Source organism: Saimiri boliviensis, chromosome 21, assembly GCF_048565385.1.
Source record: "Saimiri boliviensis isolate mSaiBol1 chromosome 21, mSaiBol1.pri, whole genome shotgun sequence".
NCBI lineage: Eukaryota > Metazoa > Chordata > Mammalia > Primates > Cebidae > Saimiri > Saimiri boliviensis.
The window spans coordinates 9,942,646-9,958,113 of NC_133469.1; the positions used below are offsets into that span (position 1 = coordinate 9,942,646).

At 49.2% G+C, this 15,468-nt stretch overlaps 1 protein-coding gene across 1 annotated transcript in view; it reads right to left on the reverse strand.

The window, feature by feature from the left end:
- The window catches only part of ACO2 (aconitase 2), a 61,044-nt gene that overhangs the window by 18,189 nt on the left and 27,387 nt on the right, over positions 1–15,468 (reverse strand). Inside the window, exons 2-3 of the mRNA XM_039463011.2 lie at positions 8,286–8,422; positions 3,643–3,901 (exon numbers count right to left, since the gene is read on the reverse strand). Of these exons, the coding sequence (XP_039318945.1) occupies positions 3,643–3,901; positions 8,286–8,422 (396 nt within the window). The remainder of the gene's footprint in view (positions 1–3,642; positions 3,902–8,285; positions 8,423–15,468) is intronic.

Below are 15,468 nucleotides of genomic sequence, written 5' to 3' on the forward strand. Positions count from 1 at the left end.
GTGCTGGATTCTTGGTAATGTTTCATGGGCCCAATGGAAGGTTGTCAAATGGGCTACTGTTCTGAAAAGGTTTCAGCAAAACAAAATGATGCTACAGGCTGTAGCCATCCTGCCTGTAATCTGAAGGAAGCTTCCGTGGGGGACAGGGGAGGCCCCACTGCACAGTAGATGTGAGGCCAGGAGTTATCTGGAAGACATGGCAGGTCCCTGGACAAATGAGACTGGCCCCAGTGACGAAAGGATGGGACTTCGGTGGACTCTATCAAGTTCCAAAGGAGGAACTAGGAAATGAGACCTGCCAGCCTCTGGCATGGGAGAGCCATGCTTCAGAGAAGAGGCCCCAGCCAGCGCCCTCAGACCCTTGATAAGATACACTCAAACCACATGCCCCTTTCAATGAAACTCCAGACCAGTGTGTGTCCTTCTGAAGTCCCATTTGGTTCTCCCAGGTAAAAGAATGGCAAAGAACTTGGGTTTCCAGAGCAGTCTTTTCCAATTAATAATTAATATGCCAGCTCTTTCATTTGCAAAACAGTCACTTAGGAAATTGGTATTAAGCACAGGAGGCCGTGGTCGTGTCTGGGTGCATGTGCCTATATGTCTGTGTTGAGTGTGGGGAAGGGGTGTGGGAGGGCCCTGGACTGAGCCCCAGCCAGAAGAACCCTTTAAAAATACATGTAAAATGTCCATATCCTAGTTCAGGCCTGGCAGCTCATGCCTATAATCCCAGCACTTTTGGAGGCTGAGGTGAGCAGATCACCTGAGGTCAGGAGTTCGAGGCCAGCCTGGCCAATATGATCAAATGCAGTCTCTACTAAAAATATGAAAATTAGCTGGGGGTGGTGATGGGAGCCTATAATCTCAGCTACTTGGGAGGCTGAGGCATGAGAATCACTTGAACCTGGGAGGTAGAGGTTGCAGTGAGTCAAGATCATGCCACCGTACTCCAGCCTGGGCAACAGATTGAGACTGCATCTCAAAACAAAAACAAAAACAAAAAAACAAAAGACTATATTCTTCTAGGACTCTGAGGATGCTGACCATAGCCCTTCCCAGAGCCCTCGAGTCCCTGGCTGCCCCTGCCCCACTCATACCACCTGCTCTTCCAAACACAGAGAACTCCACCACTATAGGCTCCCTTTCACTTCCACAAAAGCATGAAGTGTCTTCCTGCCCCAGGGCCTTTGCAAATGCTGTTCTTTCTAGTATGTTCTTCCTTCAGTCCATGCAACTCATACGTTCAGATCAGGTTATCTGTCACATCCTCAAAGAAGCTATCTTTTTCACCCAACATCTAAATTAGACCTCTTTCTTTTTTTTTGAGATGGAGTTTTGCTCTTGTTGCCCAGGCTGGAGTGCAATGGCACGATCTTAGCTCACTGCAACCTCCGCCTCCTGGGTTCAAGCGATTCTCCTGCCTCAGCCTCCCAAGTAGCTGGGAATTACAAGCATGCACCACCACGCCCAGCTAATTTTTTATATTTTTAGTAGAGATGGGGTTTCTCCACATTGGTCAGGCTGGTCTCAAACTGCCGACCTTAGGTGATCCACCTGCCTCAGCCTCCCAAAGTGCTGGGTTTATAGGCGTGAGCCACCCCACTTGGCCTAGGCCTCTTTCTTATACTGACTGAGTCCCGTACTTTTCTTTCCTAACACACATCCCAATCTGCAGTTACCTACCTCGACCACTGTTTAGCATCCACCCCTCTGACCAGATCCATGAAGGCTGGGCACCTGCCTGACCTGTTCACGCTGAACTCCAGCACCTAGCCCAGTGCCTGACACATAAAGAATGTTCAGTAAATGTTTGTTGAATGCATGATGAAATGAGCTCTGAATCCTATGACTGTGAATCTCATCTCCAGAAAACTGACTCTGAGCCCATAACGCAAGCAGAGGGCCAGCCCCTAAAGGTAGTGGCCCTGCTATGGGCAGCTGTCCCCAGGGCTGAAGAGGACCCACGTTCCTGGCCATGTGCAGCTCCCGGCACTGTGGGAGCTCCTAACATTACCCCCACCAGGACTCTCCTTTCAGCTGAGTGGAAAGAGCCACTGTGGAGCCAGGATACGCACCAGGGGGCCAGGGTGGAAGAGCAGGCCTGAGTGGGAGCGCTGCCCTGAGTGTTTCCCATGGGGCTGGGAGGCTTTGAGCCATGCTGACCCCGGGGAGCTGGAGCGCTTTCAATCGCATGCCCACAGGCCAAGGCCCTGCCAGCATTCAGCTCCTGCCAATGCCCCTCCCCATGAGGGCCATCTACTCCCACTGCAGGGGCCGGAGAGTGGGGAGGCCCAGAGCTGGCAGAGAGGTCTGCTGTTGCTAAGGGCAGGCTTACACAAAGGTCCCACAAGCCGAGCCTGGGAGAAGGAGCAGGGACTCTATTTCATAGAAGGGTGAGGGAAAGGCCTTCAGCATGGCACACAGTCACCCCCATGTAGTTAAGTGAAATTCACAGAATGGCCCCTAAAGGAGACTTCTTTTTTTTTTTTTTTAGACAGAGTTTCGCTCTTGTTACCCAGGCTGGAGTGCAATGGCGCGATCTCGGCTCACTGCAACCTCCTCCTCCTGGGTTCAGGCAATTCTCCTGCCTCAGCCTCCTGAGTAGCTGGGATTACAGGCACGCGCCACCATGCCCAGCTAATTTTTGTATTTTTAGTAGAGATGGGGTTTCACCGTGTTGACCAGGATGGTCTCGATCTCTTGACCTCGTGATCCACCCACCTCGGCCTCCCAAAGTGCTGGGATTACAGGCTTGAGCCACCATGCCCAGCCCAAAGGAGACTTCTTAGTGAGAGAGGACCAGAGTGGGAGCTGGGATCAGGGCTGAGTCCTGACTGTGCTCTCGTATAGTTACAGAACTTAAGTATGGTGCCATGGCCGCCTGAAATTTACAAACGGTGACCCTATCGGGCCTACCTCCCAGACAGGGTCCTCAGGGGGTTAGAGAAGAGCAGGAGTGAGTGCAAATGGGATGCTGGCAAACTGTGCGAAGATGCGCCCCTCACTGCTCAGGCAGAAAGGGAGGTCTGTAGGGTCCCTTCCAGAGCACCTGCAAGGATCTGTATCATCTTTCCAACGGGACAGAAAAAGGATCTTTAGTGTGCTAAGGTCAAGGATGATTTTTACTTTCTTTAGGCTTCTTCTGTATTTTGTAACATAATGAGCAAGTGGTATTTTTAGAAAGAGAAAAGAGCAAAACCAAGTTTTTTTTTTTTTTTTTTTTTGAGACAGAGTTTCGCTCTTGTTACCCAGGCTGGAGTGCAATGGCGCGATCTCGGCTCACCGCAACCTCCGCCTCCTGGGTTCAGGCAATTCTCCTGCCTCAGCCTCCTGAGTAGCTGGGATTACAGGCACGCGCCACCATGCCCAGCTAACTTTTTGTATATTTAGTAGAGACGGGGTTTCACCATGTTGACCAGGATGGTCTCGATCTCTCGACCTCGTGATCCACCCGCCTCGGCCTCCCAAAGTGCTGGGATTACAGGCTTGAGCCACTGCGCCCAGCTAAAACCAAGTTTTAAAAGCAGACCAATCCAAAGACCTGTGAGCATTTGGAGGCAATGCCGTGGTTTGCTCCAGTGTAAGGGTGAGGCCTCTCGTCCTGTCTCACCCGCTTGCCCACCTCCAACGCCACCTTCAGCTCACCTTGGCCCGGCGCAAGTCTTTCTCGCCCCCGAGCTGGGCCTCAATCAGATGGTCACAGTGGATGGTAGATGGCACGGCCACCTTGGGCAGCCCACTGCTGATGAACTGCAGCATGGCCATCTGGGCCGTCGCATCCTGCATGGCCACGCGGTCCGGCCGCAGCCGCAGGTAGGTCTTGCCCCGCTCAATTTCCTGGCCGGCCGGGTCATCCAGGTGTCCATACACAATCTTCTCCGACAAGGTCAGAGGCCGGTTCAATCTATGAAGAGAAGAGCAAGGGGTGGCCTGGTGCCAGCTGCATGACCTCCTCCCACCCTGCCTCTCCTTCTCAGTCCACATGGTAACCTCGACAGTGGTCAGGGACAGGGAGCCTGAACTCAGGACCTCCCGTTCCACTTGGGTGGGGACTGCTGGGTCCTGCTGACCACAGCACCGCCTCACCTCCTGTAGCACCTGACACTCAGGTGCTCCACAATTACTTGATGAGTAAGTGAATGACAACAACACAAGAGGGCAGGGCTGGTTCTCTTCAAAGGATCCTGGCTTTCCCAGCATATTAAATGCTATTATCTAGTAAGTCCCTATAACACACATCTCATCATTCTTGCCATTTTACAAAACAACCCAGAAGAAAAAGGCTCAGCAGAGTGACCAAGTTCACAGGTAGATTCGCTACTTCCCTCTGTGCCCTTTGCCCCACTAAGATGCAAGGAATCAGGACCAGCACCTCCTTCACCTGCCCACCCCATTAGCCATCCACAACCCTCCACGCCTCAGGCAAGGGATTCCTGGTTACCAAGCTATGACACTAAAGCTTTGCCCATCAGCCCCGCTCGCTTTCACTGCGTAGACAGGAGTATGTGTCAGCTTTCAAGAATGGAGACCCAGTCACTGCCACCTGTCTCTCACTGCTCCTCCTCTTCCTAGGCCCCACTTCCCCCAAGGCTCCACCCCTCCCTTCCTCATCAGAGCCAAAATGGCAGTCCAAATCTGCCCTGGGGTCCAGCCCTGTCAGGACTCAACGGCCTTCTCACCGCCAGCCTCCCACCCATCTAGACTGAGCTCTGCGCAGGTCCACTCCCCCAACCAGGCTCGACATTCCCCACTGACTCCCAGCTGCACCTACACAACAGAGCAGCTATCCCACCTGCCACGATAGCCCCTGCTGGACCTCACGCTCTGCCCCCCAGAATTCTCAAAGCCTAGGCCAAACTTGAGATGTTCCTAGGGAAGAGAGTTTGACCCACACCTGACAGGCTCTGCCCTATTGTTTGAGGCCAAGAAAGAAGTGTCAGACTGGGAGTCAGAAGTGCTGTCAAGGAGTCGAACCCTGACCTGGGGGCCTAGTGTAGTGGCTCACACCTATAATCCAGCACTTTGGGAGACCAAAGCAGAAGGATCGCTTGAGGCCAGTTCAAGATCAGCCTGGGCAACAGAGTGAAACCTCAACTCTATGAAAAATAGAATGAACCAGGTAGAGTGATGAATGCTTATAGTCCCAGCTACGCAGGAGGCTGAGGCAGGAGGATTGCTTAAGCCTAAGAGATTGAGGCTGCGGTGAGCTGTGATCACACCGCTGCACTCCAGCTTGAGCAACAGGGCAAGATGCTATCTCTAATAAAAGAAAATAAAACAACAACAACAACAAAAAACCCAAACCTAATCTATCACTGAAGCCGCTATTTAACAAGATAAGCAACTGCTCTCCTCAGTGAGCTCAGTCAGCCCATCTCTAAAGTCCAGGGCTTGTGCTTCTACAGCTGCTGCTGCTTTTTTTTTTTTTTTTTTTTTTGAGACAGAGTCTTGCTCTGTTGCGCAGGCTGGAGTGCAGTGGCATGATCTCAGCTCACAGCAACCTCCCCTCCTGGTTCAAGCGATTCTCCTGCCTCAGCCTCCCTAGTAGCTAGGACTGCAGGGGTGCGCCACCATGCCCATTGAATTTTTGTATTTTTAGTAGAGATGGGATTTCACCATATTGGCCAGGATGGTCTCAAACTCCTGACCTCAGGATCCGACTGCTTCAGCCTCCCAAAGTGCTGGGATTACAAGCATGAGCCACTGTGCCTGGCTATAGCGCTTCATTTTTAAACAGGTTTATTGAGGTATAATTGGCATATAATAAACTGCGTATTTAAGGTACAATTTGCTAAATTTTGACAGTGTATACACCTGTGAAACCAGCACCACAATCAAGATACTGACCATATCCATCTCTCCTGCACGTTTCCCCGCCCCTTGGTGACTCCCTCCCACCCCTCTGCCCGGCCACCACTGATGTGCTTTCCATCACTAGAGACCAGCGTTAATGTAGCATTCACTTTCAGCTCAGCATTATCTTAAACATATTCATGTATAAAACTCATTTTATCCTCACAGCACAGATGACGAAGCTGCAGCACAGAGGGACGGAGTAGCTTGCTCCAGACCACGAAGCCAGCAGGGGGCACAGGTGGACCACCAGGAGGCAGCAGTGTGGACCTGCCTCTGTGCTCCTGATGCTAACCTACAGTCTCTCCACACCTGGAACCTAGAACAGGCCGGCACCTGGTGAATGTCCAGTTTTCATTGTTATTATTACTATTCAGACAGGGTCTTGCTGTGTCACCCAGGCTGGAGTACAGTGGCACAATCATAGCTCACCTCAGTCTTGACCTTTCAGGCTCAAGCGATCCTCCTGCCTCAGCCTCTGAGTAGCTGGGATTATAGGCACATAACACCACACTGGTTAATTTTATTTATTGATTAATTGATTTTTATAGAAATGGAGTACTGCTATATTGACCAGGCTGCTCTTGAACTCCTAGGCTTAAGTGATCTTCCTGAAGAGCTGGGATTACAGGTGCCAGCCACCTCTTCCTGCCTCTGTTATCATTATTGTTATCAACAATATGAATGCTGAGAAGGTAGAGCAACTTCCTTCTGCAAGCTGGGTTCCAGTCCCTCACCCCCAAGTTTACCTAACCTCTTCAAAGTAAGAGTTTCAGGCCGGGTGCAGTGGCTCACGATTGTCATCCTAGCATTTTAGGAGGCTGAGGCGAACAGCTGACCGACCACTTGAGTTCAGGAGTTCGAGACTAGCCTGGGCAACATGGCAAAACTCCACCTCTACAAAATATAAAAAGAAGCCAGGCATGGTGGCATGTGCCTACAGTCCCAGATACATGGAAGGCTGAGGTAGGAGGATGGATTGACCCCAAAAGGTCAAGGCTGCAGTGAGCCATGATCGAACCACTGCACTCCAGCTTGGGTAACAGAGCAAGACCCTACCCAAAAAAAAAAAAGAAAAGTTCCCTAAGGTGCTGGATCTGCCAGCAACAGCGGGCCAACTGGCCATGCTGAGCATCTCTACGAATAAAAATAGCACTAGCCTGAGGTACAGCCTGCGCTGATCGTGGCAACACCGCCAGTGCTGGTGTACAGGCAATGACTCACTGCAGGGAGCACAACCCCTCCTTCTGGGCCCCAAGGCAGACAAAAAATAGCACATGGGCTCAAAAACCCAAGGCCTTGGAAGCAAATGACTGAAGCTGTATAAAAAAGCTCAAAGCTTTAGGATGGGTTCATCCTTGAATGTCCCTGAGGATTAACTGAAGATGACAAAATGGGTCTTCATGTCCATCTGTCCCTCTGCTCTCCAGATGACACAAATCCAGTTCTCAAGAATAGGTTTAGACCCCTTCTGCCAGAGACATAAGGTGGAAGACGAGTCTCCCAGCAAGTTCCCCTGGCTTTCTAAAAAATTCTTAGAATAGAATGCTTTTTTTTTTTTTTTTTTTAAAGTCAGAGTCTCTTCCTCTGTCGCCAGACACCACTCTGGGTGGAGTGCAGTGGCATGGTCTGAGCTCACTGCAATGTCCGCATCCAGGGTTCAAGTGATTCTCATGACTCAGCCTCCCGGGTAGCTGGGATTATAGGCATCTGCCACCATGCCTGACTGATTTTTTGGATTTTTAGTAGAGATGGGGTTTCACCATGCTGGAGGCTGCTGGAGATACAGACTAAGGAAGTCCCTACCGTTAAAACCAAAGTGGGGGCCAGGCATGGTGGCTTATGCCTGTAATTCCAGCACTTTGGGAGGCCGAGGTGGGCGAATTCCTGAGACCTGGCTATGGTTCACATCTAGAGGCTTCTTTTTTTTTGAGGCGGAGTTTCGCTCTTGTTACCCAGGCTGGAGTGCAATGGCACGATCTCGGCTCACCGCAACCTCCACCTCCTGGGTTCAGGCAATTCTCCTGCCTCAGCCTCCTGAGTAGCTGGGATTACAGGCACGCGCCACCATGCCCAGCTAATTTTTTGTATTTTTAGTAGAGACGGGGTTTCACCATGTTGACCAGGATGGTCTCGATCTCTCGACCTCGTGATCCACCCGCCTCGGCCTCCCAAAGTGCTGGGATTACAGGCTTGAGCCACCGCGCCCGGCCGTAGAGGCTTCTTAACAACACAGATTCTCCCTTGGCAGAAAAGGGCAGAAATTCCACCACTGATCTGGAATGCCTTTCCTCAGCAGAAACCTTTGTACTCTGAATACCTTGACCCTACCACCATCACCAACCATCTGTCACGAAACACCTCCTTTGCTGCCTGACTGGGGCAGGCAGAGGCAGTGCCCTTCAGCAGTCATAGGCTCCCTTCTGCAGCCTTACCGTTTGCGAACAATGTTAATGTTCTTCTCTAGCAGGTCGTAGTGGATGTACTCATTGGGCTCAAAGTGGCTCATTGCCACCTTGGCCCGTTGGCACAGGACTGAGGCCACATGGTACTGCCGCACACCCAGGGCTTTCTGCAAGAAGAAACATGACAGCCACTGTCAATGGAGCATTTGGGAGAGTCCATACCTGAGGGCAGCTCAGCATGGTGAAAAAGTACAGGAATTAAAGTGTCAAGAGCTGTTCAGGAACTGCAGCCTCAGTTTCCTCATCTGCAACACAGGGATGCCACAAGGAACACAGCCTGGGGTAGGAAAAAAGTGCAAGGGGTTTATAGGCAAAATCGCTGGGATCAAAGTCAAGTTGTATCAGTATAAGAGAAGCCCTGATGGTCTAAAACCCAGATGAGATAGAAAATAAGGATATAACCAACTCTCGTGATCACACAAGGGTACTGGGAAGGTTAAATGAGACCACAAGTGAAAGTCCTCATTAAGCTGTAAAGCACTACCCAAACAATAGTGCTAGTAGTCTACTGGTACTATAAGCTCCTAGAGGGTTGAGATCAAGCCTCATTTATCTTACTCACCTCTATGTCTGCGCTACCTGGCACATACTGGAGATTCAACATATATCTGTGGGTCAGAGGGAAGAATGAATGAGGAAAACCCTGTGCATGAGCTTTGGATGTTTCCTCATCCCTTCAAAAGGTAATGCCTAATTCCCCGCCCTTTTCTTTTTTTGAGACAGAGTCTTACTCTATCACCCAGGCTGGAGTACAGTGGTGGGGTCTTAGCTCACTTCAACCTCTGCATCCTGGATTCAAGCTTCAGATTCTCCTGCCTCAGCTTCCAGAGTAGCTGGGATTACAGGCACCTGCCACCACACCTGGGTAATTTTTGTATTTTTAGTAGAGACAGAGTTTCACCATGTTGGCCAGGCTTGTCTCAAACTCCTGACTTCAAATGATCCACCCGCCTTGGCCTCTCAAAGTGCAGGAATTACAGGTGTGAGCCACTTTGCCTTGCCATTACCCTCCCTTTGAATGCATGGTGGACTTACTTCTACTTTATAGAATGTAACAGGTGATGCTATGAGACTTGGAGACTACATCAGTAAAGAACAGCTTCTGCCTGGCTTTCTCTCTCTAGGACTGCTCTGGGGGAAAACAGTCCCCATGTTGTTAGCAGTCCTGGGAGAGGACCACCTAGACAGGAACAGAGGCCTCTTGCCAACAGTCAGCACCACCTTGCCAGTTGTAGTGAGCCACCTTGCAAGCGAATGCTCCAGCCCCAGTTCAAGCCATCAGATAACTAGCCCTGGCAGACATCTTCACTGCAACTTCTGGAGAGGCCTCAAGCCAGAACCACCCAGCCAAGTCACTCCCAGTTTCCTGGCCCACAGAAATATGAGATAAATGCTTGTTGCTGTTTTAAGCTTCTAAGTTTGGGGGCAATTTGTTACACAGCAATAAACAAATGATTGTTATGGTGGGATCTGTGTTATTCAATTTAATTTTTCTTTCTTAAAACACAGCATCTCATTCTATTCCCCAGGCTGGAATGAAGGGGCAAGATCGTAGCTCCCTGCAGTCTGGAACTCCTGAGCTCAAACGATCCTTCCACCTTAGCTGCCTCAGTAGCTGGGACTACAGGTGCACACTAGAAGACCCAATTATTTTATTTTATTTATTTATTTGTTTATTTTTGAGACGAAGTCTTGCTCTGCCACCAGGCTGGAATTCAATGGCACAATCTTGGCTCACTGCAACCTCTGCCTCCCAGCTTCAAACAATTCTCCTGTCTCAGCCTCTTGAGTAGCTGGGATTACAGGTGCACACCACCACATTGGGCTAATTTTTGTATTTTTAGTAGAGATGGGGTTTCACCATATTGATCAGGCTGGTCTCGAACTCTTGACCTCAGGTGATCTACCTGACTTGGCCTCCCAAAGTGCTAGGATTATAGAGCCACTGCACCCAACTCAACCTGATTATTATTATTATTTTTTTTTGTAGTGACAGAGTCTCACTATGTTGCCCAGGCTGGTCTCAAACTCCTGGTCTCAAGTGATCCTCCCGCCTCAGCCTCCCAGAGCACTGAGATTACAGGCATGAGCCACTGTACCTGGCCTGTATTAGTTAATTTTAAACTATAAATGATAACCCTCAATGGTAACCCTTTGTTACCAGAAAAGAATAAATGAATCCAAAGAAATAATAGAAAGAGGCCAGGCGCGGCGGCTTAAGCCTGTAATCCTAGCACTTTGGGAGGCCAAGGGGGGTAGATCACCTGAGGTCAGGAATTCGAGACCAGCCTGGCCAACATAGCAAAACCCCGCCTCAACTAAAAACACAAAAATTAGCCAGGCATAGTGGCAGGCACTTATAATCCCAGCTACCTAGGAGGCTGAGGCAGGAGAATTGCTTGAACCCAGCGGGTAGAGGTTGTAGTGAGCCAAGATCATGCCACTTCACTCCAGCCGGAGTGACAGAGCAAAACTCCGTCTCAAAAAAAAAAAAAAAAAAAAAAAAAAAAAGAGGGCCGGGCACGGTGGCTCAAGCCTGTAATCCCAGCACTTTGGGAGGCCAAGGTGGGTGGATCATGAGGTCAAGAGATCGAGACCATCCTGGTCAACATGGTGAAATCCTGTCTCTACTAAAAAAAAAATACAAAAAATTAGCTGGGCATAGTAATGGGCACGTGCCTGTAATCCCAGCTACTCAGGAGGCTGAGGCAGGAGAATTGCCTGAACCCAGGAGGCGGAGGTTGCAGTGAGCCGAGATCGCGCCATTGCACTCCAGCCTGGGTTAACAAGAGCAAAACTCTGTCTGAAAAAAAAAGAAAAGAAAAGAAAAGAAAGAAATGACAGCAAGAAGGAAAGAGCTGCTTCCTTTCGAGATGGCTGGTGTTCCCCGTCATACCCTGGGGTAAGGAAAGAGGCAAAGCTGAAGCCACTGCCCCTGGCTCCCTTCTTTATGTCACCTGGATATGTAATCCAAACCCTGTTCAGCAGCTGAACCCAGTATGTACCCACAGCAGGCATTCCTGGTTCCAGTCACCCAGTAGTGAGAATTGGCCACATTCTGAAACAGCGCCCCCACAACCACCATCCATTCTAACCTATCTATGGCAGGGGCGACATCCCCGGTGCAGACTTCACACCCATTTCCACTCAAGCTCAAACCTAATGGCTCCTCACTGCCTGCTCACTGGGTAGGTGCAAAGAACCCACCAATGACATGATGTCAAAGGACATTCCACAGTGCATGTGCGTAGAAGAAGGTAGTACATTTCAGCTGCAGTGATAAACACTACCCTGTGACAGGGGGAGGAGCCCAGCACATGGGATGGATGGGGTAGCAGAGCCCTGGGTTTAAAGAAGGCCCCGCAACTTACCAATCCTGGGCAATTTAACCTCTTCAAGCAATCATTTCTTCACAGAGCTATTGTGAGGATCTGGAAAGATTAGTACTAAGTGCATTTCTATTATTGACCTGTGCATTCATAAGTGTATACACAGCTAACCCCACCATGTTCTTCACTTAAATGAGAAACCATACAAGTTGTTCTGCAACTCATCTTTTTCTTTTGATTTTTTTTTTTTTTTGAGACGGAGTTTTGCGCTTGTTACCCAGGCTGGAGTGCAATGGCGTGATCTCAGCTCACCGCAACCTCCACCTCCTGGGTTCAAGCAATTCTCCTGCCTCAGCCTCCTGAGTAGCTGGGATTACAGGCACGTGCCACCATGCCCAGCTAATTTTTTGTATTTTTAGTAGAGACGGGGTTTCACCATGTTGACCAGGATGGTCTCGATCTTTCAACCTCGTGATCCACCCGCCTCGGCCTCCCAAAGTGCTGGGATTACAGGCTTGAGCCACCGCACCCGGCCCTGATTTCTTTTCTTTTTTTTTTTTTTTTTTTGAGACAGAGTCTCGCTCTGTTGCCCAGGTGAGAATGTAGTGGTGCGATCTTGGCTCACTCAAACCTTTGCCTTCCAGGTTCAAGCAATTCTCCTGCCTCAACCTCCCAAGAAGCTAGGGACTACAGGTGTGTACCAGCACCCCGGCTAATTTTTGTATTTTTTTGGTGGAGATGGATTTCACCACATTGCCCAGGCTGGTCTCAAACTCCTGACCTCAAGTGATCCACCCACCTCAGCCTCCCAGAGTGCTGGGATTACAGGCGTGAGCCACCAAGCCTGGCCTGCAACTCATCTTTTTCATTTACTAACACATCTTAGATATATTTCCAATGTGAAATTACCAATCTGTTTCTTTATTTTTACAAATTAATTGCTCTAAGATTCAGTTTCCATAAAAATAAAAACAACTGTAACAATATTTATTGCCTAGGCCAGCCGGCAAGGCAATAAATTATAATCCTATCTATAGTACCAGGAAAAGCCAAGGGGCCAATTCCCACAAGCCAGGGCACAGTTAAACAAACTACAGACTACATATCAATACCTAGAAATAGGCTTAAGAAATAATGCTGGGCCAGGCGCGGTGGCTCAAGCCTGTAATCCTAACAGTTTAGTGGGCCAATGCAGGAAGACTGCTTGAGATCGGGAATTCAAGACCAACCTGGCCGACATAGCAAAAGCTCTCAAAGACAAAATAGGCCAGGCTCACACCTGTAATCCCAACACTTTGGAAGACTGAGGCAGGAGGATCACTTGAGCCCATGAGTTCCAGATTGCAGTGAGCTATGACCTTGCCACTGCACTCTGGCCTGAGCAACAGAACAAGACCTCAAAACACAACAAGCAGGGCATAGTGGCTCATGCCTGTAATTCCAGCACTTTGAGAGGCTGAGGCAGGCGGATCACGAGGTCAGGAGTTTGAGTCCAGCCTGGCCAACATGGTGAAATCCCATCTCTATTAAAAATACAAAAATTAGCGGGCTGTGGTGGCAGGCACCTGTAATCCCAGCTACTCAGGAGGCTGAGGCAGGAGAATCGCTTGAATCTGGAAGGCAAAGGTTGTAGTGAGCAGAGATCCCATCATTGCACTCCAGCCTGGATGACAGAGACTCCATTTCAAAAAACAAAACAAAAACAAAAAAACAAACAAAAACCCAAAAAACAAAATCGTATGTTGACACAGAATACAACTTATGGATAAAGAAAGACTATGGTGTACCTATGTGAGACAAGCGCGGTGTGACCTGAAATATATTACATGGTCTAATCTTCACAGCCACCCAGTGAAGCGGCTCCTGTGATCCTATGATTATCCTCTTTTCCCAGTCAGGAAACTGAGGCTTACACGGAGGATCAATGACAAGGCCACACTGTAGGAAGAGGGACCCAAATCCAGCCTGACTGACCCACGTGCCTACTGTTGCTCCAGGCAAGTTGTTTAACTCCTTAATGGAGATACACTTCACGGTGTTAAACACAAATGAAATCAGCTACACGTTTCACCCTTAATCCCCATGCCGTTCTGCTTTCCTGCTACGCGAAAGTGTCTGTTCTCTATACCCACCACCATCCAAGAGGACTTCCTGCCCTGATGAACGTGTTCTAGATCTGTGCTGTCCAATACAGGAGCCACTAGCCATGCGAGAACTGTGGCCGGTGCACGTGAGAAACTGAACTTTTTTTTTTTTTTTTTTGAGACGGAGTCACGCCCTGTCGCCCAGGCTGGGGTGTATGGCATGATCTCAGCTCACTGCAACCTCTGCCTCCTGAGTTCAAGTGATTCTCCCACCTCAGGCTCCCAAGTAGCTGCAATTATAGGCACATGCCACCATGCCAGGCCTTTTTTTTTTTTTTTTTTTTTTTGAGACTGAGTTTTGCTCTTGTTGCCCAGACTCGAGTGTGCAGTGGCGCAATCTTGGCTCATTGCAACCTCCACCTCCTGGGTTCAACTGATTCTCCTGCCTCAGCCTCCCAAGTGGCTGGGATTATAGGCCTGCCACCTCACCCAACTAAATTACCTCACTGCAACCTTGGCCTCAGGGATTCAAGCAATTCTCCAGCCTCAGCCTCGTGAATAGCTGGGATTACAGGCATGTGCTACCATACTGGCTAATTTTTGTAGTTTTAGTACAGAAGGGGTTTCACCATGTTGGTCAGGCTGGTCTTGAACTCCTGACCTTGTGATCTGCCTGCCTCAGCCTCCCAAAGTGTTAGGATTACAGGCATGAGCCACCTTGCCTGGCCTTTCTTTTTACTTTTTTTTTTTTCTTTTTTTTTTGAGACAGAGTTTTGCTCTTGTTACCCATGCTGGAGTGCAATGGCGCGATCTCAACTCACTGCAACCTCCGCCTCCTGGGTTCAGGCAATTCTCCTGCCTCAGCCTCCTGAGTAGCTGGGATTACAGGCACACGCCACTATGCCCAGCTAATTTTTTGTATTTTTAGTAGAGACGGGATTTCACCATGTTCACCAGGATGGTCTCGATCTCCTGACCTCGTGATCCGCCCGCCTCAGCCTTCAAGTGCTGGGATTACAGGCGTGAGCCACCGCGCCCTGCTCTTTTTTCTTTTTAAATAGAGACAAGGTCTCAGCATGTTGCCCAAGATGGTCTGGAACTCCTGGACTCAAGGGATCCTCTGACCTCGGCCTCCCAAAGTGCTGGGATTACAGAGATAAGTCACCGCACCTGGCCAAAGAATCAAATTTTTTATGTCACTGAATTTTAATTTAAATTGCCAGACTGAACAGCTTAGGTTTATAAATTAGTAACTATGAAACACTCATTCTTACTAGTCTTTCTGCTAATTGCGACAAAAAAGTAAAAGATAGCTAGACATTCTGCTTCAGCAATTCACCTAACTTCTCCAGGCCTGTTTTTCACACCTGTACTGAGGGAAATCTCAGCTTGGCTCCTGGCTTCAGAGCAATGAGAGGCTGAAAGTGCACGAAATGTCACAAGGAAATTGTGAAAAGCTGGGCCATATCAATATGCTTACCCTGTATTTTTTTTGGTGATTAGGTCAGAAGGGCTCTACCCTCCTGAATGGATTAATGCTGTTATTACAGGAGTGGGTTAGTTGTCATTCGAGTGGGTTCCTGATAAAGGGATAAGTCTGACTCCTTTTTCCCCTTTCTATTGCCCTTACACCTTCTTTTTTTTTTTTTTTTTTTTTTTTTTTGAGACGGAGTTTCGCCCTTGTTACCCAGGCTGGAGTGCAATGGCGCGATCTCGGCTCACCGCAACCTCCGCCTCCTG